At 44.2% G+C, this 26,082-nt stretch overlaps 2 protein-coding genes across 2 annotated transcripts; one reads left to right on the top strand and one right to left on the bottom strand.

Moving 5' to 3' along the window:
* Positions 1 to 430: 430 nt before the first annotated feature.
* Positions 431 to 4,118, bottom strand: LOC307227900 (cullin-4B-like; the record flags this gene model as incomplete). The annotated part of the gene is made up of 4 exons (XM_079997341.1): positions 3,819 to 4,118; positions 3,224 to 3,339; positions 777 to 890; positions 431 to 439 (listed from the first exon to the last, which is right to left on the bottom strand). The coding sequence occupies exons 1-4, from the start codon at positions 3,910 to 3,912 to the stop codon at positions 431 to 433; spliced, it is 333 nt and encodes a 110-aa protein (XP_079853467.1). The 5' UTR covers positions 3,913 to 4,118.
* A 1,105-nt stretch (positions 4,119 to 5,223) lies between these two features.
* Positions 5,224 to 18,282, top strand: tgfbrap1 (transforming growth factor, beta receptor associated protein 1). Its single transcript, XM_079997109.1, has 13 exons — positions 5,224 to 5,320; positions 6,091 to 6,806; positions 7,776 to 7,970; positions 8,768 to 8,922; positions 9,151 to 9,233; positions 10,419 to 10,599; positions 11,095 to 11,255; positions 11,376 to 11,433; positions 11,519 to 11,662; positions 11,825 to 11,971; positions 12,408 to 12,567; positions 12,650 to 13,107; positions 15,190 to 18,282. Exons 2-13 carry the CDS (start codon positions 6,110 to 6,112, stop codon positions 15,376 to 15,378), a joined length of 2,628 nt encoding a protein of 875 aa, XP_079853235.1. The 5' UTR covers positions 5,224 to 5,320; positions 6,091 to 6,109; the 3' UTR covers positions 15,379 to 18,282.
* Positions 18,283 to 26,082: the final 7,800 nt, after the last annotated feature.

Genomic DNA, 26,082 nt, shown 5'->3' with positions numbered 1-26,082 from the left:
TGAGACGTTGCTTAATTTACAGTAAGATGAATTAGTTATAGATTAGTAAGTCCTAGACTAAGATCATGAAGGACTAGTCCATATTGCTTAGTCCATATCAACCTGGTCGACCTGGAGGTCCATTAACCCAAAGATGAACCTACCTCTACCAGGTTCAATTTAAGCCTTCACTTAGACAATTATAATAATTAAATTTACTCCTATGTTGCATTGTGTAAAATAAATAGTGCGCTGTTATTGACAGACTGGGAAGTGTCAGGAAATCTAAATCTAGAATAAATAGAATCTAAAAAAAAGTCTGCCTCGGCCAGCATCTCCATTTAAGGAGCTGTTGAGACGGTCACCAAGGCCTGAGCTTTTTAAGTGGAAACTGTAAACAAAGACGTAATGATATTTTGTACTGACAGATAACTTCAGTGATACTATGCTATTACAATGACTGAGAGAAAGATATACAATCATTGTCAAGATTTTTCACAGGACAATTTCATATCTGACTGTACAGCTGGTGGAATGTAGACTTCCCTGAACTTCCTGAGAGAGCGTAGGGTATTCAGTGAACATAAATATAAACAGTAGTGTACAATCTGGTTAAACACCCACTGAGCTAATACTTCACAATAAGACAACACAAAACAACATCCTACTCTCATAGGTCTGTGATCACAAGTTAATAATTTGACATATTTTCATATCAAGTCATGTCATAGCATATATAAAAAATAAATAAATAAATAAATAAATAATAATAATAATAATAATTTAAAAACAACAACAAAAGGATATTCCCTGAACTGGTGGATCTGGGCCTGCACGTGGTCTTCGCAGACCTGCCGCAGCTGCTTGTATAGAGTGGGGGAGACCTTGTAAGAACACAAGTTCTCCACCGCCTTCCAGGATCGCAGGGAGAGGAGAGGAGAGAGAGGGGTCAATGTGAGCAGAGAACAGAAGATCGCAGGAAGAACTACTTGTACAAATGATGTAAGGGTTTTGCTGGCTTGGATTTAAGCTTGTTTACGAGTCACATAGCTGCTGCCAGGCTGTAGGTAATGACACACCTAGATGGCATTAAGATACAAAAATATAAAATAGTCCCTTCGTTAGCAGCAGTCTCCCTCCCAACATTGTACAAGCCACCGGGCCAACAAGGACCGGGCAAACAATATACACCGATCAGCAACAACATTTAAACCACTGACAGGTGAAGTGAATAACATTTCTCATCTCGTTCCAATGGCACCTGTCAAGGGGTGGCATATATTAGGCAGCAAGGGAACAGTCAGTTTTTGAAGTTGATGTGTTGGAAGCAGGAAAAATGGGGAAGCATAAGTATCTGAGCGACTTTGACAAGGACCAAGATGTGATGGCTGGACGACTGGGTCAGAGCATCTCCAAAATGTTAGGTCTTGTGGGGGCAGAGGAGCTACTGTAGGACAAATTGCTGAAAAAGTTCATGTTGGATTTGATAGAAAGGTGTCAGAACACATTGTGCATTGCAGCTTGCTGTGTATGTGGCTGTGTAGCAGCAGAGCGGTCAGAGTGCCCATGCTGACCACTGTCCACTGCGGAAAGCACCTACAGTGGGCACGTGAGCGTCAGAACTGGACCATGGAGCAATGGAAGAAGGTGGCCTAGCCTGATGAATCACCTTTTCTTCTACATAATGTGGATGGCCTGGGTTAGCGGCCAATCCGATTGAGCATCTGTGGGATGTGCTGGAACAACAAGCCCGATCAACGGGGCCCCACCTCGCAAGTTACAGGACTTAAAGCACCATTGTGTAACTTCTGGAATTTTGCAGCCCTACAGTTTGAATGTAATTGCACTTTTACACTACTGTCGTAAAATTCGGTCCAGTGTCCAAAAATGTATTTATTTTACTGGACAAATGTGAACTTTATCAATAAAAGTCTATGTTACAAAGGCAAATATAATGTCCATTGTACAAATATAATCCCTGCTCCCCTGGAGCCTTTCTCTCCCAAATCCCCCGGAACCCTGGAAGCAATGGGAGAGAGGGCGTGGGGATCGCCCCCTACTACCAGTGTAGGCACAAGATGTGCTCAGCCTGGCAGATTGGCTTGCAAGTGTGAGTCAGAGAGTGAAACAAACCCTGTGGTGCAATGAAAGTGAGGGTCAGAACGCACTGGTTGAGGTGCGAGGGCCCAGCGCACCAATGGCAGGCCCAGGCCGTCAGGGTGGTGGAGCGGCTACGTTTTGTGTGAGCATTATTACCTTTGCTTTTGACTGGCAAGCTTTTAATTTATAGTTTATTTTTTAATAAATTTTACCAGGCAAAAAAAACAAAACAGTAATTACCGGAGCCAAACATCAAGCTAGTGACATAGTAACGTAAAGTGTATCGCACTTTCCCTGCAGTTTCGTACCTGAACACAGATGTTACAAAGTGCAAGAACAGGGGTTCAGAGAGTGAGTGGGAATGAAAGAGGTGCAATACCCCATATTACAAATCTGTGAACCACCAAAATGATTTTGAAGCTATTGTTATTTTAAGGTAAAAAAAGTTACATAGTGTTGCCAGATACCACAGGACACCTTAAGAGGTCTTGTGGAGTCCACACCTCGACGGGTCGGAGCTGTTTTGACGGCACGAGGTGGAGCTACACAATATTGGTGGCTATTAGCGGTGGTTTTAATGTTGTGGCTGATCGGTGCACACACACACATTACAGTTATTACATAATCGCCCGATCCCAATTATTTGGGCAGATCGGAGCCTTATTGTAAAATTGTTCGATTCCACAATTGTACGGTTCCATCCAAACCCCAGGGGATTTTTGAACCTGTGTTAGAAATGTGGCATTAAATAGAATGTGAATTAGACAAGTTTACATCAGTTGGGTTGAGGAAAATGAACCCTCAACCAAAATGTTATGTTACAATCTTCAAGACCGATACATGGCTCTTATGCAACAGGCAGTCATGTAGAATTTACAAGTTTTATTTAATGCCGGTATTACAGTGGGTGTGGCACAAAACTAACGAAAAAAGACAATAACAATGAATTGTCAACTAAAATGTCAGGATCGTGACTGAGGTCGTCATATCATATATCATTCTCAACCTTCAGTCTAGTTTGATATCTACTGGACCCCGCTGGATGTGTGCCTCAGACCTGCAGGGGTACCCTGACGCCGCCGTGAGGAATACCTCGAGATTTTTGAGGATCACAGACATACCCTGGAGCCAAACATCAGCCTACCTGGTAGAGCTCCTCCAGGTTGTACTTGATAGATGTGCTATTCTGAATGGCACCCACAGCGTCTTGGAGCTTCAGCCATGTATCTTCGGTGTAGTTCTCCGACAGTTTCGGTCTATCTGTTTTACAGGTCAACCATGCAAAGATTTGGTGCAAGATGCGTGTTAGTAGGCCTTAATGTAAACTCGCAAATGAAAACTATACATGTGGGGGGGTTACAGCAGGTAAAACAGTGATACAGATGAAGAGATAAAAGTTAAATGAGATCATACATATTGACACATTATAAACAAAAGTTGACAGGGAGAAACGCTTGATCAGCTGACTATGTTTACTCGTGAGCCGAAGGGCTCATGGGCGAATTTAAGCTAAAGTAAGTCCAAACTACAGCATTACAGTAACAACAGCAGTCCTGATGACAGTAGTGACAATAACAATCATAATAAGGATGACAGAACTAATGGTGATAATGGTAATAATGTGAGTACCAGTAACAATAACATGGATCCGTTGGGTAAGAGGCAGGTCGGTGAATGTGGGGTAGACCAGTTGGGGAAGAGGCAGGTGACGTTTAGACGCACTGGTTGTGAGGTCTTACCTTTGAAATTCTTTATAACTAATTTCTTGGAAGCGCCAGTTTTGGTCGAGGCCACGGCAGATGTCCTCGCCACGCCGTTGGTGTTGTGCTCCATTGAAGCAGAAAACCCAACGAGTTTGCAAGCGACTAGTTGAGTAGTTTAGTGAACAGCGAACTGTTAGCTAGCCGTGCTAACTATACGCTGTTACCTATAACGGTAGTTGCCGCTAGCTGGAAGTTCCCCCTCTGTGTGGCGCTTGAAAGTCAGAGCTTCATCACTCCGCTCCCTTCTAGAACATGGACAACCATTGGAGAGTATATTTTTTTTACTTTACCATGTAAACGCATACAAAATAAAAGCACCGCAGTGCAAAACATCGTGCCGCAGACCTACATCCACAGCGGCTTTAGCCACATTGCTACCTAGCATAACAAAATGGCTTTTCTCGTTCCGTTGGACAGGTGCATCCTGGGTGAAAATGCTGCGTTCCGTTGACTTCGGAACTCTTAAAACTCCACCTCCCGCCGGGCAAACTCTTAACTTTAAAGGAACGGCCGGAACCTCGGGGCCGATCGCTCTGGCCCCGACAGAGACAACAGACCCGTGTTACAGCAACACGCATGCATGCCGGTTAGCTGTAAACACAGTTCCATTCGCGTGGCTTTCAAGTTAGAAAAACGAGTGTCGCTTCGATCTCAACTACTCTAGGGCTGTGGTGTGACGTTACATACACAATACAGATTTCCGAGTTCCAATGGAACGCAGCCAAGGCACCAGAGTTGTGTTCAACGATCGTTCCCGTTTTGAATTGTAGATAAGTCATTGTCGTGCAAACCAATTTTAAAGTTTGAATACATAAACTGATTATGCATTAAAAGAAGGTTTTAATTGGCAGGTGGTCACCACTCTTCAGACTATTTCGTTTTGAGACATGACTTAGCCACGACTGATAGCTAGTGCTGCATTGCAGGACCACTCGGAAATCGGCAATTCCGAGCGACGTTCCCACTTTCGAGGGAAAATTTGCTACATCCCTTTTGTTCGGGAAAACATGGAGCCCAGAGTACATTTGTGTTTGATGAGGAAACTTGCGAAGTCTACGGTCGTCATCCAAAACGTCCGTGTCGTTAAGATCGAAGGTAGAGGTTTTTATCGGAAAAGAAACAACAACAAAAAAACACAAACATGCAAATGGAACTGTGATCGCCGTTTAACGGTGTGTACCGCTACGGTGCCGATTATAATGTCAGGTGTGTTATCTCGGTCAACTCGGGTCGTCGCGATCTGCCCCGAATTCGTGACCCGAATGGCCGCCCCTTTGCACTTTTTCGAGGAGGAACGCAGAGTTCTCCGAGTACCGACGTGAAACAGAACGCAACACAACGCTGCTGAAACGCACCCTCAATTCACCTGCGGCCAGCGGGAGTTCAAGCCGGAGTCCGCTGGGCTTACGGGGGAAGGGAGGCTGGGCGGGTCGTCAAACTTGGCATTTCGTCGTCAGATACTCCACCTGCAGCTCGGGGTAACGTGCTGAAGCGCTTCATTTTCCCAGTGACAGCCGATAGCCCCTGGTAGCCCGAGCGGCAGGCGGTGCTAGTGTTAGCTCGCTAGCTTATTTCCGAGGCAGCTAACTGTGCATTATCTGTGCGCCTGCGATTATTATTGTTATAATCGTCATTGTTGTTATTATCAGCAGGTGAACGGGTGCGACGAGTTATGCAAGTCTCAAGATGACAAGCGTTTAGTTGTTGAACAGACCGCTGACCGTCGGTAGCTTTTAGCAGTCATTGTAGCCTAGCTAATGCTAATGGAAGTAATACTTCAAATGTGAGCATTTGGGAGCAAAATGCTCTGGAGATAAGAGTGGGTAGCTTTCCCCAAATAGACAATTTACACCATAACAAAGTATCTCAGGATGGTATTAATATTCGGCCTATGTCACAGGGTGAACAGTTGGCAAGGCAAGTTTAATTGTATAACACATTTCGTACACAAGGCCAATTCAGAGTGCTTAACACGAAGCATAAAATATATAATAGAAGCAAAGAAGAATGAAAGCACGGAAATCTAAAGTAAAAAAAAAAACAACAACAACCTGATAAATAAACATAATAAAATCACAGATCAATTCATAACAGACCAACACACTTCAGATCCCTTTGATCGTTGGGACTCAAACCCAACGTGAAGAAAGCCATCAGTACAAGTCAGATCCAATATTGACGTGGTGTATTTTTTTGGTCTACAGTTGAAGATCTCTTGTTGATGTCTGTATGTTTTGCTGCCTTTCAGTGTAGATGCCTTGGTGGAGATGAGTGTGAAGGCTTTTGAGCTTGTCCCCGCAGTGGAGCGAGACCTGCTGATGGGCGACAAGGCTCGCATCAACATTGAGTGCATAGAATGCTGCGGCAAAAACCTGTATGTGGGCACCAACGACTGCTTCATCCACCACTTCCTCCTGGACGAGCTCCCCGCCCAGAAGGGCCCAATCACCTTCACGGCTCGGAAGCTCTCGCACAAATACCTGGGCCTGAAGAAGGCCGTTGCCGAGCTCCGGGCGGCCTCGGCCCTGGATCGCCTCATTGTCCTCTGCGACGCCATGGTGTTCCTGGTCGATATGGCCACCCTGGAGACGGTTTCCTCGGTGGCGGGCGGCGGCGCCAAGATCAAAGGCGTGGCAGCGTTCTGCGTGAATGAGAACCCGGTGAGCGGCGACCCCTTCTGCGTGGAGATCGGCGTTGTTTCGGCCAAGCGGCGGACGGTGCAGATCTACATGGTGTATGAGGACAGGGTTCAGCTGGTCAAGGAGTTGACCACGCCCGAGCAGCCGTGCGCCGTCAGCCTTGACGGTTACTTCCTCTGCCTGGCCCTGGCCACGCAGTACATGATCCTTAACTACGCCACAGGGGCCGCCCAAGATCTGTTCCCGTACAACAGCGAGGAGAGAAGGCCCATCGTTAAGAGGATCGGCAGGGAAGAGTTTCTGCTGGCCGCTCCGGGGGGCCTCGGTGAGTGACCCCACAGCTTGGGCCGCTGAACTTTTTGGCTGAGATTCGACTAGGATGATTTGGACTTCAACCTGACTTATTTATCTCTGCGTCTTGGTCTTTGTATCTTCACAAGTGTGTTTTTTGTGCTTGCTCACCCAACATGTAGATTCGTTTTGACTAAACCTTGCATTTCATCAAAGACCGCTTTTAATCTTGTTTACCCCAGTACACCTTTAATAACAAAGAGTGATGTGGATGATGTATTTGGTGGTTTCACGGACAGGGTATCATCTAGAACAGGCTTAAGCTAATCCGACTTAATTCAATTCTGAATTAAATTCCCACATCTCAGAAAATGCATTTAATTCAGAATTAAATTAAATGCGTTTTCTGAGCCGGGCTTAATTTAAAATGATTAGAGAACTAGTTCTAGACTAAGAAGTCCTAGACAAAGGTAATGAAGGACTAGTCAGCTCCTTCTGTCTGGTCTTGGTGGTGGTCTTAGTCCAGATAATCCATTTTCTCTTTCAAGTAATTTCCCCCTGGGTTTATTAAAGTATTTCTGATTCTGATTCTCTATTGTCAAGGTCAATTTGGAGGCCCACATCCATTAATCCAAAGATAAACCTGCCTCTGGTTTAATTTAAGCCTCCATTTAGACGAGATGAGATGAGCTCCAATCTTCCTTCTGGAAATCACATTATTATAATTTTTTTTTAAACCAAGACTAGTTCAAGTCTGAGACTATTTTTAACCATGACTGAGAAAGGCAGTTTCAGTTAGTCCTAATTAAATGTGTGCTTGAGTCTAAGATGAGGCCTGATCTTTGTCCTGCGAAAATTAGTCTCATGAAGAAATGGCACTTTGAATCCCAAAGCTATTATTAAGATTGTCTATCATTCCAACATTTGTCACTCCAACATTCTTTTCCATCACAATCTTCTCCTTACCCTCCTGTCCTAACACTCTCCGCGTGTACCCTTTCAGGGATGTTTGCCAATGCCGAAGGCGCATCCCAGCGGGCTCCCGTCAACTGGTCGGAGAGCGTGATCGGCGCGGCTGTGTGCTTCCCCTATGTGGTGGCTCTGGACGAGGGCTTCATCACCGTCCACAGCATGCTGGATCAGCAGTTGAAGCAGACCCTCTCCTTCAGGGACGGACACATCCTGCAGGACTTTGAAGGTACTGTACGTGCAGAGCCAACCCATATTTGATACATCATTTTAAAACCTTTGCTATTAATGTTATTGCCGGTTTCCTCCCAAACCCTCGATCTGTGCCCGTCAGGCTGACTTTAGGCATTAAACGTCTATGAAATATGCACATTGTGCTTTATAATACAATTATAGCCAAGTGTATAATTTAATGAGAATTACCTGCCGTATGCAATGGCTATAAGTTACCCAACTGATTATTTCTGGTTCAATACTACCCTCTTTAATAGGAAATTAATAGAAGACTTGCCCTCATTAAGGCTGTTATGTTTTTATTATTTTATTTTAATTACTTCAATTTACTCTTTCCCCAACGGAGCTGAATGAGCTTGTTGTGTTTTGGGTGTTGTGGCGACTGTGCCCTCTGCTGGCTAAATTATTATTGGACAGTCTTGGACAGCAAATTCAGACAGATTTTTTTTTTTACCATATTTTTTCCTCCATCTTTCTACATTTCAAATTTTTGATTTGTCTTTGGATGACCCATAAAATAATCTTCAAGGCCACCAATTTTTTTTTTTTATTAGTAACATCCTGAGCTCACATCCACACTTTCCAATAGGAAAACAGTGAGGGTTGGGAAGGTGGTGATGCGTAAATATAACCGTATTTTAGTATGGGATGCAACAAGTGATGTCCACCTATATGTTTGTGGAATGATCCCACAAAGGCCAGGCTTCCCATACAGGTGGTCAAGGAGTAGTTCTGTAAATCTGTGGCTACTAGAGATGGATGGTTTTCCAGAGCGGTCCATGTATCTTCTAGGTAAGGTGGTCCTGGCCTCCACCAAGGCAGTGTACATCCTGGTACCTCTGCCCCTGGAGCGACAGATCCAGGACCTGCTGGCCAGCCACAGAGTCGAGGAGGCCCTCACCCTCACAGAGGGAGCCCAAAGAAACATTCCCAAAGACAAGTTCCAGGTAGCATATAGTAATATTGATGAATATTTAGAATGCAGTAGCATTATGAGAGAGAAACATGCCTCCACACTTTTGGTCATACTGGTCAAGCATTGATTAGGGACCATGATTTGCGACATTTTCTGTTTGTAATTGTATTGGGTTTTTTTGTTGTTGTTGTTGTGGACTATAGGACATGGGATGACTTAGTTGAAGCATGTTCTTATTTCTTACCTCAACCCAATACAGATATTGCGCAAAAGAATCCTACAGCAAGCTGGCTTCATACAGTTTGGCCAACTCCGGTTCCTTGAAGCTAAAGAGCACTTCAGGTAAGAGGTTGAAATTGTGGTAGAGGTACTCCTCACTTAATGACCGAGTTCCGTTCCTAGGACCAGGTCCTTAAGTGAATTGGTTGATAAGCGAGGACCCGTGTTATTTCACGGTAAGGGGGCGTGGCCATTGTGAACACGAGTGTAGTGAATACTGACAGACTGCGGGAATGAGGCTGAGACTGAGAACGGTGATGAGATGTATACAGTGTATATAGTGTGTGTATATACAGTATAGTGTGTATACAGTATATATAGTATATAAATGGTGATGCGTAATGAAATGCTTGACGCTGAGACACCGTGGTATTGTACGCAGCGTACAATACAGACTGGTAAGAGAGCTGGTTGTAAGTCTGGTCATTAAACAGGTAGGTCAATAAGTGAGGAGTACCTATATTCTCATTTACTGTGCTTTATTTAAGTGTTTTACATTCTGTGATTGAATACTCCAAATACTATCTGGGTCCAGGGTGTCTGTGGAATACATGAATGCCGGGTTCTTACCGGGTCCTTGAGGTGCGTGTAGTGCTTGAATTTCGTCCTCAGAAAACCTGTGTGTGTGTGTGTGTGTGTGTGTGTGTGTGTGTGTGTGTGTGTGTGTGTGTGTGTGTGTGTGTGTGTGTGTGTGTGTGTGTGTGTGTGTGTGTGTGTGTGTGTGTGTGTGTGTGTGTGTGTGGAACGTAACGTAATGTAATGTGCCAAATGCAGTCACCCTGTTGCAGAAGGAACGGAACGGCACAGTCCCTTAACTTAGTTGTATTAAGAAAAAAATTGTTTCCTACATATAGGAAACAAACAAAAATGAATAGATATTAAATAAAAAGACAGGCATGGGCTTCCTTGAATTTATTTTTATAATGTCAGAATGAACCCTATTAATAACGTGTGTGTGCGCGTGCGTGTGTGTGTGTGTGTGTGTGTGTGTGTGTGTGTGTGTGTGTGTGTGTGTGTGTGTGTGTGTGTGTGTGTGTGTGTGTGTGTGTGTGTGTGTGTGTGTGTGTGTGTGTGTGTGTGTGTGTGTGTTTAACCCTATAATGGTGTGTGTGTGTGTGTTTATCGTCAAAAGAAAGCTTGTTCAGTGACTTATTGTGGTCAAACTACTGTATATACTGAAAGGGAATCGCCCGGAATCCTAGAGATTAAACCTTGTCATAAAAATGTAAACTCCCATTCAATTTTCAGGAAGGGCCAGTTGGACGTGCGGGAGCTGATCTCTCTCTACCCTCTGCTGCTGCCCTCTTCAACCACCTTTACACGCTGCCACCCTCCACTTCACGAGTTTGCCGACCTCAACCACCTGGCGAAGGGGGACCCAGAGAAAGTCCTGCAATGCAAAAAGTTCTTCATCACCTACCTGGGAGAGGTAAAGGGTTCAGGGCTGGAACAACAACTTTTTGTTGTTGATCTCAGCTGTAACAACGACTTTTACTGGCAACACTCAGTACTTTTACTCAAGTCCATTTCTAACCTTACTATTTTCTATTTTGATGTCCATTATGGAGGAACCAACAAATTTAACGTCAGTCGCTTGGTACTACGGCTCATTATGTAACGCCAAAGAATAAAATCAAATGCAGGTTCGGAGAGTTTTTGGCGAGTTAAATCAAAGAATATATCTCGAAAATATGTAAGTGTGAAATATACTTGGTGTGCTTGGGGATTTATTTTGGCTGATATAAAATTGGTTTCAGATAAGATAAGACTTATTAATCGCCGGAGGGAAATGCAGGCGTTAAGGCAGCAAAAAACAGTGCAGTCAAGAAAGAGACAAATGAAAATGAGATGATAAAGAGAGAGTGTTTGAGAAAATTTGACCAGGTGCAGTACTCACAGTACACACACACGGCTCTCTCTTCAGGTTCGGGGCACGGAGGGATCCAACGGCTACAGAGAGGACGTGGACACGGCGCTGCTAAAGCTCTATGCTGAGCAAGACCACGAGAGCCTGCTTGACCTTCTGGCCTCCGAGAACGCCTGCCTGCTTGCAGACAGCGCACCCTGGCTGGAGAAATACCACAAGTGGGTATTGCAAGTCAATTTAGGATTTATTTTTTTCCACTATTTTTAAGTACCCTGAATGTTACATAATAGAAATTAGTTAGAACCTGAATGCTTATTTTTCCTCCCTCTGTCTTTTAGATATTTTGCACTTGGGCTCCTATACCATTGTAATGGCCAGGATTCGGAAGCCATCCAGGTGATCTATATAACATATATGGAAAAACTAAGCTACCACACCAATGCCACATTGTATAAAATGCCATCTCCTCCTTTTCATATAGTTGTGGATACGGGTGGTGGATGGAGATCTGCACGACTTCACAAGGCCAGACCTGTACGAGTATATTGTGGACTTCCTGAGCTTCTGTTCCAACCTGGATCTAGTCTGGAAGTACGCGGACTGGGCTTTAAGGAAAGATCCCAAGGTAAACTGCCTACAAATACTACGAAATTAATTCAATCATGGAATTGTATAAGCCATGCCTATACGTACACCTTCAATCTACCTTTAAATGTAACTTGGACACATAATGCATTAAACAATAAAGGTTCGCTATCAACATGGTTTGTTGTGCTTGTGTTTACAGGTAGGCATCCAAATTTTCACCAAGAGGTCCCTTGGTAAGGACCAGTCAGCTCAATTGAAACCCGACGATGTCCTCACTTACCTGGAGCAGCACAGCCAGGCCGGGCTACTCTATCTGGAATACCTGGTGTTGGAGAAACAGATTCAGGTACAAAAATGTGTTTGTTGCTGATAGGACTGGGTATTGGGCAAGATCTGACAATTTGATTTCAATACAAAGGGTGACAAATCGGTTCAATATTGATGAAATGGCTTACAATAGGTTTCATTATGTTGACATTTTATACATAATGAGAATTGCTACCAACATTTCAATATATACCATATGATGTGTATAACAAAAGTATTTAACGGAACAAATTCAGTCCAATACCCAAAATAAATAATTCAATTAATTATTTGTGACATTGTTGGAAAATGGTTGCATAACTTTCAAACAAAGTGTCTATATTACAGTTTTCTAATTCATCCAGACATTGCAACACACAAATAGAATTTAATGATATCTGGAAATAAAATTTTTTAATCAGATCAATTTGTCAACTTACTTAGTTGGTTTTCGTATTAATTTTTTCATGATGCAGAAGGAGCAGTTCCACACTCATCTGGCTGTGTTGTACCTGGAGAGGACGCTGTACCTGCTCTCCCAGTCTCCGGCAGCTGAAGAGCAGGCAGCCGCAGCCCGAGAGAAGCTCCAGGCGCTGCTCAGGGAGTCCAGCCTGTACCATGTACAGCTTCTTTTAGGTGAGCCACCTGCCTCGTAGACGGCTAGAACCGCTCAATTCTCATCCCCGCACAGATTGAAAACGCTCCCCGTTCCGTTTAGGTAAGCTGGAAACCTGCGATCAGCTGCTAATGGAGCGTGCAACCCTCCACGGGAAGCTGGAGGAGCACGACAAGGCGCTGCACATCCTGGTGCATCAGCTCAGGAACTACAGCTCAGCTGAGGCCTACTGCATGTGGGTCTCCTCCTCTAAGGACTCTGCCTACAGGCAACATCTGTTCCACTTCCTCCTGGAGGTGTATTTAGCTGGGACTGTCCCAGGAATGGACAAAGATGTTGCTGGTGAAGATCTGGCGATGGCGGCGGTGGACCTGCTGAATCGGCATGGCGAGGTTTTCGATGCAGCTCGTGTACTGAGCATGCTCCCCGATGGATGGTCCCTGCAACTGCTACGGCCGTTCCTGGGATGCGCCGTCAGGGCCAGCATGCACGCCTGCCGCACCTCCAGGCTGGCCCTGGGGCTGTCCCGCTCCGAGAACCTTCAGCTGCTGCACGACAGGGTGAGCACCATTCAACCGCCAAGTATGATATGATCAAAATCATATAACTGTTAATGCTTCATACAGAGTGCATTCGGAAAGATTTCAGACCCCTTCACTTTTTCCACATTTTGTTATGTATGTTATCCGCATCAGTCTACAGTACCAGTATTCAGTACCCCACAATGACAAAGCAAAACTTTTTTTTTTAAGAATTTTATGTTTTAAAAATAACAAACTGAAATATCACACTTACACAAGTATTCAGACCCTTTTGTATGACACTTGCAGTTGCGCTGAGGTGCATCCTATATCCATTGATCATACTTGAAATGTTTCTACAACTTGACAGGAGTCCACTTGTGGTAAATTCAATTGATTGGACATAATTTGGAAAGGTACACACCTGCCTACATTAGGTCCCACAGATTTTGTGGATAAAGTGAAGGGGTATGAACATTTTCCGAATGTACTGTGTAGCTCTATTGATTCCAGTACTATCCTAATTTTTCACGGTCAGCAATACAATAACGTTACTGAGCCTTGATTTCACCTGGTGCATCACTTCATCAATTTATCTGGTTGTCAATATTTGTACCTCTCTCAGACCTGCTAACCTGCACCCATTTTGGGTACCAACCATGTAATTCTTGGTCAAAATACGCAGGTATGAAAAGCCAGCTGAAAATATGCAAAAAAATATATATATATTTATCTGAGAAGCAGCAGCCGGTTTTCAGCTTGATCGGCCATGACTCTTGATCAGACGATCAGTGTCAGATATATTTTCAGATTCTGTGCCGGTCAAATTTACACGCCCGATACTGCGCTCAGGTACTATACTAGTAAAAATGTTCCGGTACTCAAAACCGATACGAATGTAGTGTAGTTTACGCCCCAAAAAGAGCGAACTAAAGAAAATGTTCGTTGTTGGAGGTACTTCGAGGTAAACAAAGAAGATGAGATCAATTATTTATTTATCGCCTGACAATATTCCGACATTGTGCAGACTGCATATCTACTCAGTCAGTAAAACAAGTCGTTCCATTTGATTCAGTTGGTTTAATGCACGTTGAACGAAGGAGGACTTCCAGTGAACGAGACTGAGAAGAGTTGGATGTGTTGGATTTGTTTTATTTTTAATTATTTTGTAAAGAATGCAATTTATTTTGGACTGGCAAGTACCATATAAATATAATAGAAAGCTACATTTGAACTTAAAAGTGAAAGAGACTTTCATTTGAAGTTTAGTTAAGTTATATGTTGTGTCCTACTAAAACTCAGTCAGAGTTACAGGTTGAATTATACTGAAAATTGGTGACAGTCCCATGTTGTATTTTATTGGAACTCAGTGACCGTTCCATGTTATGTTTTATGTTATTGGAACTCAAGGACAGTTTCATGTTGTATTATGGTTACATAGTCAATAATGAACACAAAAATCAGCAATCTCACTATTGTGGTAACTGAAAATTGCAGCGATAGTCCGTATGTGCAGCTGTCCTATCACGTGAATGTGATCAGATAACATGATGTATTTGTCATTAACGTACAGCAGATCGGAATCTGCAGGTCAGACATTGGCCAAGAAAATTGCAATTGGTGCATCTCTAGTTACATGTTCGGTAACTTTACGAGATGATGTATTTTAAGGGGTATATCCTAATGAGATTAATTTGTATACTGTATATAGTTAGCTGTAGTTGCTCACGTACGATGTGACTAGCCTTGTTGCGAGACTGCTACGGTGTGAATAACTGATGGAGTCATTTGGTTGCAGAAACTCAAAGCCCGTGGAGACTCCCTGTTATACTATTTTGGTACTCAAAATGTTTTTCCAAGGTTGGCAGGTCTGCCGTCTGTACCTGCGTTGTAGGAACACGCTCCACAGCCCAGGTTCTGTTCTTAACTGAGGTTCCCCTCAGTTAGACAAACACACCATGTTTGACTCAAGTAAACAATGATATGAGTCATTCTTCAAGTTCTCAAAGAATGACTTTTTTGAGAACTTGATACCGTTTAATGGCTATTGTCCGGTGCTGTTTACTGCCGCTCAATGCCTGTATAACTAAAAAAAGATATCTATATTTTCCATTTTGGCAGTTGAAGGAGCGGAAGAAGCCGATCTTGGTGTCGGAGAAGAAGGGCTGCCACCTGTGCCACAACACCTTCAGCGAGCCCAATGTGGTCTGTCTCCCAGGAGGTGTCCCCGTCCACACGCACTGTGCCGCACAGAGAGTCAGGGACCCGCCCGCCAGTACAGCCTTGACAAATAACACCAACCACACGTAGGAACGTGCCTGCCACGAGAGGGCACCAAACAGTGGGAACAAGTGGAGCTGGAAAGATGGCCAACGATTAACAGGGGTGACAAAAAGCACAGAACTCCCTTATCCTGATGAGTCGAATCAGCGACAGAGGCTACTGAGTCACGCAAGCGAAGCAGGCAGGAGAGAAATGGACGATGGAAGCTATTTATTTTAGTGCCGATAATACGCTCTTTTCCTAAGAAACAACAAACAAAACAGTGAATTTACACCGGAGAGATGACAAAATCAAATCGAAAACGGTCCCAACTGCTGGATGAGGTCCATGTGAGTTCACCGCCCGGGCTGCTCCTTATGAATCCAATGCTCACTTCATTTTTGTTCCGATGACAGTTGGATGGATGGATATAGATTTATGTGAACTGCAGGAACAATGGCATCATAGCTCTTTCTCGGTCTCTCCAAAGGGCTCCGACCCGTGAAACTTCCCACCACACTACACAACTTTATACAAGCGTCTTTCTTTTTTTTTCATATTCATTGACGTGCTGGCCTGTGTAACTATTGCACATTTATACTCAATAGACACATGATAACATCAGTGAGGATTTATTTGTATGAGATTTATTCTTGTGCCTAATAATACTACAAAATCCAGATTTCTAGCTCGATGGGAACCTGTCTATGCGTTAGTGTGAGTTATGAGCAGCAAAGCGGGAATGACGACTCTCCAAAAATGAAGAACAAAAAATGTCAAAGGTGGAATTTGTATTGTGGTTACACCGCACAATGAGTGTTTTTAACAAACCCAGAAAAGTCAGGCTCTTCTCTGCAAAAAGCAGCAAAACTCAAAAGCCAATGGCTCTATTTTCGCTGGACTCAAAACAAATGTCTTTACATCTCTTCAGATGTCTGGAACCTTGATGATGATGAGATCTTTTGTTTTTGAATGCAGAGGTGGAAGATTCTGGGTTCAGAAAGTATAAGTGCTGTCGTGTTTTTGCTTTCTCCACACACTGATCCAGCTGATTCTGCTCATCCGTTGCTCTCTGGGTTGCCTCTGGATGGCAAATCTGCACAGTTGACTCAAAAGCTCAAGAGTGGAATTCTACATTCTGAAGCCGGATTGTCCACCTCTGTTTAAATGTTATTGCAGCAAAGCACAGCAGAAAAATAATTATGCGCTTCTTCCATATCTCTTACTAAGAATGGATACATCTTGTTTTAGCCTTATCATTGAGCTTGATGAAAATTGAAGGGGTAAAAGGATAGAATATTATTCACAATGTAGGAATCGCTCATCAAAGGCATCTACCAGGTCTTTGTCGCAGCTATTTGTTCCCCTCACACCTTCACTGCCACTCCACTATGCTGCCCTAGAAAGAATTAAAGTCAGACAGCGCTAATTAACAGACCTACACGTTAGTGTTGTCGTTCATATTTCTGTGAGCGGTTTGGACGCTTTTGTCGGTGTGGGACTGTTAGCTGAAGATGCTCCTTGATCTGCCTGGTCCATAAGCATAACTCACAGCTGCTAAACTTCCTACCAAGTTTCACGGTGAAGCTGAGATGTTGGTTAATATTGGTTCTAAAAAGGTCAATTTATCCTGCTGTGAAGGCAAAATGCTATCGACAGTAGCGCTGCAGGGACGAAATTCAATTATTAAAAAAATATCGCTATTCGAATGCTGAAATTGCCCTTCGGTTGTCTATTTTTTTAATAAGTAAATAACTGATTATAATTTACTTGGCTAACACTAGCAAATCAATTCACATGTGATGAGCAATGAAGTTTAATGTAAATTCATCCAGTTTGTTGAAGTGTGTGCGAAGTCCACGGCGTCAGCACATCGCCCTCTCCGGCGTTTCACTGTGTACAAGGGAGAGTGCGCCTTTGACCAGAATGTCCAGTAGTTCCACAGATGTGGTGATGAAAGTGGGAAATAAACCCTACCATCACAGACGAAATCCCAACCACCAGCTCTCGGACCGTGCCGGGCATTTTCCACCAGACCATGAAAACACTTGCTCTCATTGGAGCTGCGTAAACCCCCGGTACTAAATTTGAGCGCTACAATTTTGAATATATTTGAATATTAAAAATAATAAAGCATACAAAGCTGAATGGGCATTATAGAGGATTATCTGCAGCCCTATTTGATGGAAAACAAACTTAACTGCAGTTGAATAATGGCTGTGGGGTCAGATAATCCTTCCAGGACTTAATTATCAACTCGGTCACTGTCTGAAAAGGGGGTCATGTGCTGAAGGTAATATTACCTTCTGGTCCATTCACGCAATTTTATTTTGTATTTAATTGTCTGGCAGGAGAAAATAATGGGGAGAAAATAATGTTAGTTCTCAACCGCTTACACACTAAGGTGTTCTCCAGCCCCTGCCTCTCGCTTTCACAGTCCACAGTGTCAAAACAAATATCACTGAGTATGCTCAAAGCAAGCTTCTCCCAAGTGAACCCATGTGATCATCCATGTTAACGTATGATTTCTCCTGCAAATGTCTTAAGTTAGACTCACTCTTTTTATGTCTTATATTTTCTGTGGTGCCTTTGCTGTTGACGCCCGCTTCTACAAAACATCCATTTCTATGAAGAACTGGCATCATTTCCGGATGTTTTTCGAGGAAGGGAGACGCAAGATGGGATCGTTGGATCTCGACCCTGATTGAAATTCGGAGGAAATGCACAAAGAATGGGGTTTTTTTTCATGTGAACGTAGCAAACGCATCTTTCTGAACAGAAATTCCCTTAAGAACTGCTCATCTTCATGTGGAAACATTTCACTGTAATTTATAAATTGTATGTATATACAGTATTTATACTTGTTTGTTGCTTTGTAAATTAATGACAATGGGGGTGGGATGTACAAACTGTAAAGCCGTCCCATTTTAATAAAAATTAACTGCTAACCAATCATCCTGGAGTTGCCGCTTTACATTATTAACGGTACAATCCGTCATTTCTGATTTGCTTAATTGTGTTCTCGGATACCACGACTGTCGAAATAAAAGCCAGTTTTTCTCAACAAGAAGGGTGTCACACCTCAGGACGCCTGTTTCGTCCCCAAAATGTTCTTCAGTGCTTTTTGGAAAATGTAATTGTCTCCTTTTCAGTCAACCAGAGTGACTGGCATCAGAATCTTTTCAAGCGATCCAGTATAGAGAGAATGGTTTTCGTGCCGGTTTCCTTTAAGAAATAAGAATTAAAAGCGAACCCCTTTCAAAATTGTGCGAATAATATTAACAAGTATTTTAAAGCTTTTGTTTATAGATGTTTCCGACGCGTCACACCAATGGGAATTTCACTCTTTAGCAGGCCAAATGCAGGTATAACTGAAATGAGCTATTTCGATTAAATATCAGGGGAAATTGGAATAGATCTATTAGATATAATGCTTTGAATACCGATATATCCCCATGTTTTTCGCTACAGGTGCCGTTTTTTTTTCCAAGTAAAAGGTGTTTTTGTTTTTTTCTGTTCGTGTGTGAGGGGGTCAGCATCACCATATGTTACTGAACTCACCCTCCCATCCTCTCGGGAGTCTCCAGTGACGCGGCTCCGGTTTCAGAGAGGTTAATCAACACTGCCGGTTAATATTTCACCACTAACGGTCGTGCTTGTCGGTGAAATCCGTTCGGCGGGTCCTGGGCCCTCGGCCCTCACTTCGCACCTACTTCTCACCGTCGGCCTTAATTAGACTTTCCTGTGGGGCGGGTCTAGAGTTTCCGACGCACGCAGCGCACGTCAACGCAGCACTCGTCGTCGCCCTGATGGGACAGAAGTCGTCGTTTGCGCGGGACCTGAAACGCATCACTGAGAAATGGTTCAATTCGCGTCAGTCAAGCGGGTGTGAAGCGTCGTCGGTTGCGCTTGGGGTGGTGTGAGTGGGGCTTTGGCCGCTTCTAGAGCCGCAGCCTGGAGAAAATGTGGCCGACGTCAAGTGCCTGTGTTGTGTGGCTCCTCTTTGGTAAGTGGCCGTTCTTACTCTTTCACTCTTGCACGTTTTTTCCTGTTTGATAGAGCGCCGGGTGCGGCCCTCCCCAGGGCCCGTGAAGATGCACTTTCAGGTTTTTGCGATGAATAAAGTGTAGATATGTATATTCATTCTTGTCTTTCCACCCAGGAGAGAAAAAAGAAGTATATTTTTCCATACTCAAAGTAATATAAAGGGTGTTACTTTTTTTTGTCCGGTGTACTTGAAGTGTCTTTTTTTTTTTTGGTAGTTCTTATTTTGCTTCTCTGTTCTCATTCAAAGCAATGCGTTAGTCATTTACATGCTGCACGTTTAGTGGAAGGACTGTATCCTCACTTTCACATTTTATACACAAACAAAAGGTCTAGTGAGAAAATGACCTTATTTAGGATGTACTTCAGTAAGCTGGTTAATCGTGTGGTTTTGGTCACCAGAAATATATTGTTAATATATTTAATCACCTTGAGTACAACTAAGACACTAAATACAATTGAATTGGTTTTCACAACTTTATATATTAGGTGTGAAAACATCAAATTTAGTGGTAAACATACTATGTATACTTTCAGATAGCACACTGAAGTTTATTATAGTAAATTACTTTTTTTTTTCTTCACTTCTGACCCCTGTGCTATATAACTCATACATAGCATGTTTATAGAGCAGGTCATTAAATACTGTAAGTGAGTTAAACACTTAAAAAAAAAAGTAATTTAAAAAATTATTATTACAAATTTAATTTTAAAAAAAATGACAAGGCGACACATATTGAAGCGTTCAAAATCAAATTGACCAGAGTCACTGCAGAGTTTAATATCATGCATCTCGTCCATGCAACAGGCTCCGTGTGTGACATGATGCAGGTTTCCTCCCAAATCCACGTCATACAGAGAACTGATGTGCAAGAAGACATTCACAGAGTCATCCATCAAATCCACTCACTGTCCAAAGAAAACAAAAAAGACGAGAGTGCGAAAAGCCTCACATCCCCAAAACCAAAAGAGTCCGTAGAGGGGGCCACATCCCATGCTGGGGTCCTCTCCGCCCTGGGCAGACTGGACCTGAACGCCTATTACAGCACTCTGACTAGCCTCTATGCGCTCTACAGGCCCTTACTGGGCGAAGGATTCACAGAGAACCTTCCCAAGATGCTGGTTTGCATCCTGTCCGGGAGACAGGACTGTGGCCTGGAAGCGGAACTAACAAAGACGGTGTCGCTGGAACTGGCTAAACCTCTACTTACCTTTCTCTCCTCGCTGAGATCCCAGACATGCGTCGATACGCTCAACGCCGCATTTGGATCCTTGGAGTCGGGCAGCGTCCTGAGGTCCTACTTTGGGATAGAGGAGGTGGCGGCGGCAGAGGGGCGGGGCGGGTTTCAGGAATTGTTCATGACTACATTGTCCCACATCCCCATGTCCGGGTCCCTGATGTCCGCCCTGACTGGCCTGGTGGACATGGCTCTGACTTACATGTCAAGGTTCATCGTGGCAATGCTCCATGTCCCTATGGACTATGTGAAGATAGGGTTGCAATTTGGAATTCAAATCCCCTCGTTAGATGAACGCCAGCAGTGCCAGCAAGGTAGGATTTGGGATTATTTCGGATTTTGACTATGACGCCGTTTATTGTGGCCTGTAGGGATATGAGATACTGATGCCAGTGTCGTGTTCTCCGCCAATGTGCCCTATGTGATATGGTTCCCTCTCAAAGCCAGAACATGTTATACTTTTGAACCACGGTGATGGTTCCATTATAATATAATGGAACCATCACCATGGTTCAAAAGTTCAATTCTGTTTCAGCATAGTAGTCAATAAATCAATTACTGAAAAAATACTCTCACTGATATAAATATATTGCAACTGCTTGCTTAGAATTTTACTTGTACTTGGTTCAGACAAGAAAAATTCTGACAAAATATCCATGTTTATTAGTGTTTTATCTAATTTTATCTGATTGTATCTATTATGTATCTAACTATTTGTAATCTATTATCTATATCTATTGTTTAGGTATTCATAATACAATGTGTAATAATTTATTTTTTTGTTCTACGAGAAAAAAAAAAAGTGTGCTAATTCAATTAATTGTCCGCTTGTTCTGCAGGAGATCTGAAGCAGCTCCTGATGTGGTAAGCAATAATTGGCATTTCAGTTAAATATTAACTGAGAAAAAGCTTAAAAAGCCTAAGGTATAGGCCAGAAAGCTATACAACTACAATACCTAATATCACTAATAACATGATAGTAATATTTCAATAGAAACTTTTTCTTTATTTTTAGGGGCATGAACCACAACGTGAACTGGTCCTTCGGTAACTCCATTTTGGACCTTTTCCTGGCCCCAGGAGAGACTATTTGCAGCTACCCAGGCCCAGAGTGCCAGAGCCCGAACAGCCTGCTCTTTGGCCGCTCCTCTGAAGGCGGCTACGACGGCCACCAGGACTTCCTACTCAAGTGCGACCGCCACAATCTGGCACTTTTCAACCAGACCCTGTGTGCTGACATCCTGGCTGCTTCATCGAAGGAGGGATCCTCCACGTCGGTCTTCGTCTTCTGCCAGTCCTTAAGCATGCTGAGCCCCGCGCAGCTGGAGCAGGTCTGGAGCAACGGCTGCCACGTGGTCCAAGCTCTGCTGTTTCCAGTCGTCGCCCGGTCGCCCGACTGTGCTGTTTGGGCCACGCCGTCTCCGAACGTCTCCGAGGAGACGCCTCCTGATCGCCCGTACCCACGGGTGGCCAGGGCTGCCCTCAGCCTCAGCCAGCTCCTTTGCAGCTATGTTAACTGGTTAGGGGGCGATGCGGTGGATGCCGGCCTGGTAACACTTTGCAGTGACAATGACCGCGAGCAGTTTGTGGAGCAGGTATGCAGCAATGAGACGTTAATGAGGAAACTTCTCTCTGACCGGAAGAACCACTGGCTGTGGGGATACTGTGCCAACTTCTCCGTGGACCCCGGCCACCTGGTGAGCCAGTTCTGCCTCTACCAGAGCTGGATGGCCCAGCCCATGGTGCAGGTTCCCTCCTCCCTGGTGGCCTTCTGCTGGGACCTGGACGGAGAGAGGCTGAAGAAGCTTGTCTGCGAGAATGTGGGGCTCTTCACCGTGTTGTTCTCCAACCCTGAGAACACTGGCCTGATACCCAACTGCACAGAGCTTCAGCTGCCACCACTGGTCAGCAACCTTGATGCACTGGTCGCTCAGTCTTGCCGCTACTCAGAGTGGCACGACGTCATGCTGATTTCCCTTGACGTCTTGTCACTGTGCATCCGCCTTGATTCTCAGCGCTTTGTTGCCGAGGTTTGCTCCGACGTCACATTTCTAAATGCGTTGCTGAGCAACAACGGCAATGCCTGGCTGGAGGACCACTGCGCCGCCTCCCTGAGCTCCCTGCCGACTAAACCCCCTGTGTTCTTTAGCATCTCAGACTGGTGCAACTACCACACCTGGGAGGAACGGCTGGTGGACCCCTCTGTTGTGGGACTGTGTTGGCAGCATGACCAGGCGGCCTTCCATAAGAACGTGTGCTGCAACATGCCAATGTTTGAGAAGCTCACGCTGGAACCCCAGAACGAATGGCTGATGTCCGTCTGCACAGAGAAGGAGATTTCAGAGATGCTACCACAGGTGTGTATGTTAGCTGTGACATATTTTGGTACATGAACCCTGGCACTTAAAATATAAAATCTAGACTAGCTCCAACCAGTCATGAATTATATTTACAGTTTGTTGATGTATTGACTAGGTGTTTGACACTTCAGGTTTGCAGATACTCAGAGTGGACCACGCCTATCATTGTGGACATGACTGACTTAGCTCTCTGCGCTGAACTGGACCCCTTCAATTTCACCTCCAAGGTCTGCTCTAACGCCACAGTCCTGCAGAACCTGCTGGCCAACCTGGACAACACCTGGCTGCTGCAGCACTGTGCCAATGTCTCCATCTCCGGGGGAGCCGGCTCAGAAGGAGGAGGCCTGTTGGGGTTCAAGCCCTCAGAGCAGTGCCAGTACCCCAGCTGGGGCATCGCCCTTCCGGACGCAGCGCTGTTGGCTCTCTGCTGGGATTACGACCAGGCTAACTTTGTCTCCTCCATCTGTCTGGATGTCGCTCTCCTATCCATTCTGGCCCGCGAGCCCACCAGCCTGTGGGTAAGCACGCTGTGCGCCGGCTACATGAACCACAGCGCTAACAACCACAGCGGCAACGGCAGCAGTGCTGAGGCCCAGCCCTGCCTGGCCCAGCAGCTGGTCAGGAGGTTCAACTGGACCTGCTCCGCCGACCTAACGTCCGTCTGCCAGCCAGAAGCCGGTCAGACTGAAGCCCTACAGGCGGTGCTGGGCTGTTGGGTGGAGGCTCTGGGCCCCAGGGTGGAAGGCCTGCTCTCTCAGCGTATGGCTGACATGCTGGAGCAGGCGGCCAGCATGAGTGTGGTCATCTTGGTGGCCCTGGAGGAGAGCCAGATGACCTCGTTGCGAGTCTCAGAGAACATCAGACTCAGCGTGCTGGAGTCCGTCATGCTTTACCTGGAGAGGGAGACCAACTTCGACAACAAGAGGGTTCTGCTGCAGTGTTTTGGGGTAGGAGTTTGCCAATTTCTCCAGGTTTATGGAGTGAAAAATGCATTTTTGCAGCTGTTACATTAATTTGACTTAAGTCTAAAACAATGGATGAATGACTTTTGATTAATGAATGTATTTAATCCAGTTTGTAAAGCATATCAGTGTCATCACCTTATGTTCAAAATTTTAAATGTATTTATCTGGCCACAGACTACTACATAATACGGATTCTTCAACACATTATGAACAATAGTGTCACAACTTTGTGAGTGTGTGTGTCCATTAGGGGTGTTATGGTACATGCATTTGTATTGAACCGTTGGGTTCAAGTCTATCAGTTTGGTACGGTATCTGAGAGTCCCATAATCCACTGTTTCCATATTTCAAAATAGAAAAAAAGCAAGGTATTTTTGGTCTTTTTGGTCCCCTCCACAGAAAGTGCTGACCAGCTTGATGCAGACGGGACGGGATGTGACCAGCAACAGTTTCTTCCTGATTAAGGTGATGATGTTTGCTGGTAACTTAAGTTATTCTCTTACTCTGTGATGTGTATCTATGAGTTGACAATGAAAGGCTCTTTACTCTTATGAGGTGTTTTCGAGTAAATAAAAGCTTCAGCTACAGAGGAACAATAAGTTTTATTGTTTGGCGATTTGGGCGTGCTAGCTTGGATTACTACATGTCACTTTTTGCCAAGTGCTCTCAACCAGAGCTCTTTTATAGAAATTTTGAGTGCTAAAATCAGTTAATTGTGAAAAAAAGTATTAGGGGTCACTCTGGTTCTGATGTTCTGCTGCAGGGAGAAATGAAATAGCTAAAAACAGAATTCTTATTCCACTCCATTGACTTTACATGTGCACGGAGTGAGGTTAAGAATACTGCCGAAACCAGACAATTGGCTACCTTTTGGGGTTAGTGTCTTGGGCTTCTGTATGACCTATTGTGTCACTTTTGACACAACACTTGTGTATTCAGAAGTTGCTGTTTTTTTACCTTAAGCAGGAGTACTTTCGCATCCCACTGGACAGCCTCCGGTCCATGCTGAGTGCGGTTGACACCACCACGGCCAGACAGATCCTCCAGTACTACAACAGGCACAACAACCTCCTTCAGGTCAACAGAGTACCCCCGGTATCCCCACGGTTGCGAGATGAAAATGACCTTTCGTAAAGGTTTTGACATTTTGCCGACTGTCCCTTGTCTCCAACTCCTCCCAGCTGACGGACGACTATTTGTCGGTGGTGGTGTCCGTGCTGATGGGGTCCCACCTGACAAGGGACAGCAGCCTGTTCCCAGACTTGGCCCTTCTGCTGCCCAGAGCCACACCCGCAGATATCAAAGTTCTACCTCCACTACAGAGCAACGTCAATGTGTGAGTGGCAGCCGTCTTGTGTTACACTTGAGCCCCGTAACATTACCGGGTCATAGGTCTGGCAGTGTTTTCTACCTGTTCACATATAGTTCCATCTAGGACAGTGTTTCACATTAGTAGTAACTGTCATTCATCGCTCACAGCCCTCACTGCGCGTTACACTAACCGAATGAAACTAACAAAGAGTCTGAAAATTTGAACGACTTGTTTTACTGAGTGACTCAGCAAAAACCGAATCTCAAAAAAAAGTTGAACATTGAATAGTCACTTGAATAGTCGTCATTTTCAGACTGAAATGTGTCCTGCTGGAGCTGCTCCTTTGTCTGGAAGTGATGAATTAGACAAATTAGTGCAGCCTTGAAATTTTGGCCTTGCAAAACAAAAGCTATTTTCCATTTTTTCTTTATTTTTTAGTTGAATTGGAAAAAAAATTCAGAGTACACTTGTCAAGCTCTCATGGGTACAGCGTTTGGAAAACACTGATCTCGAAAAAATTCAGTATTTATTGCATTCCAATATTCCAATAACATGACCATTCTGGATAGATATATCTGGGTACAGGGGGTAACATGTATCTCTCTATGTATTACATTTGTATCTATGTACAGTATCTATGTATCAATCTTACCTTCAAAATGCATTTTTGTTGGTTTACAAATTAAATTCAGCTGCAACAAAGAAGGGCACACTGTGGTGAGGTCACAACACACAATGTGTCTTTTTTGCCACTTTTTCAAATTGTTTTTCTCAAATAATTTTTTCCACATGAAATCGTGCCTAAGAGGAGACATAATCGTTTGCATGCTTGA

This window comes from Zeus faber, assembly GCF_960531495.2.
Source record: "Zeus faber genome assembly, chromosome: 3".
In the NCBI taxonomy this organism is placed as follows: domain Eukaryota; kingdom Metazoa; phylum Chordata; class Actinopteri; order Zeiformes; family Zeidae; genus Zeus; species Zeus faber.
The sequence above is the reverse complement of the archived record's forward strand: the minus strand, read 5'-3'. Positions and strand labels throughout refer to the sequence as shown.

Coding starts and splice junctions, on each gene's coding strand:
- tgfbrap1 (XM_079997109.1), top strand. CDS start 6,110: ATGAGTGTGAAGGCTTTTGAGCTTGTCCCCGCAGTGGAGCGAGACCTG. Junction 8,923..9,150: donor TTCCCAAAGACAAGTTCCAG/GTAGCATATAGT, acceptor AACCCAATACAG/ATATTGCGCAAAAGAATCCT. Junction 11,663..11,824: donor CTTTAAGGAAAGATCCCAAG/GTAAACTGCCTA, acceptor TTGTGTTTACAG/GTAGGCATCCAAATTTTCAC.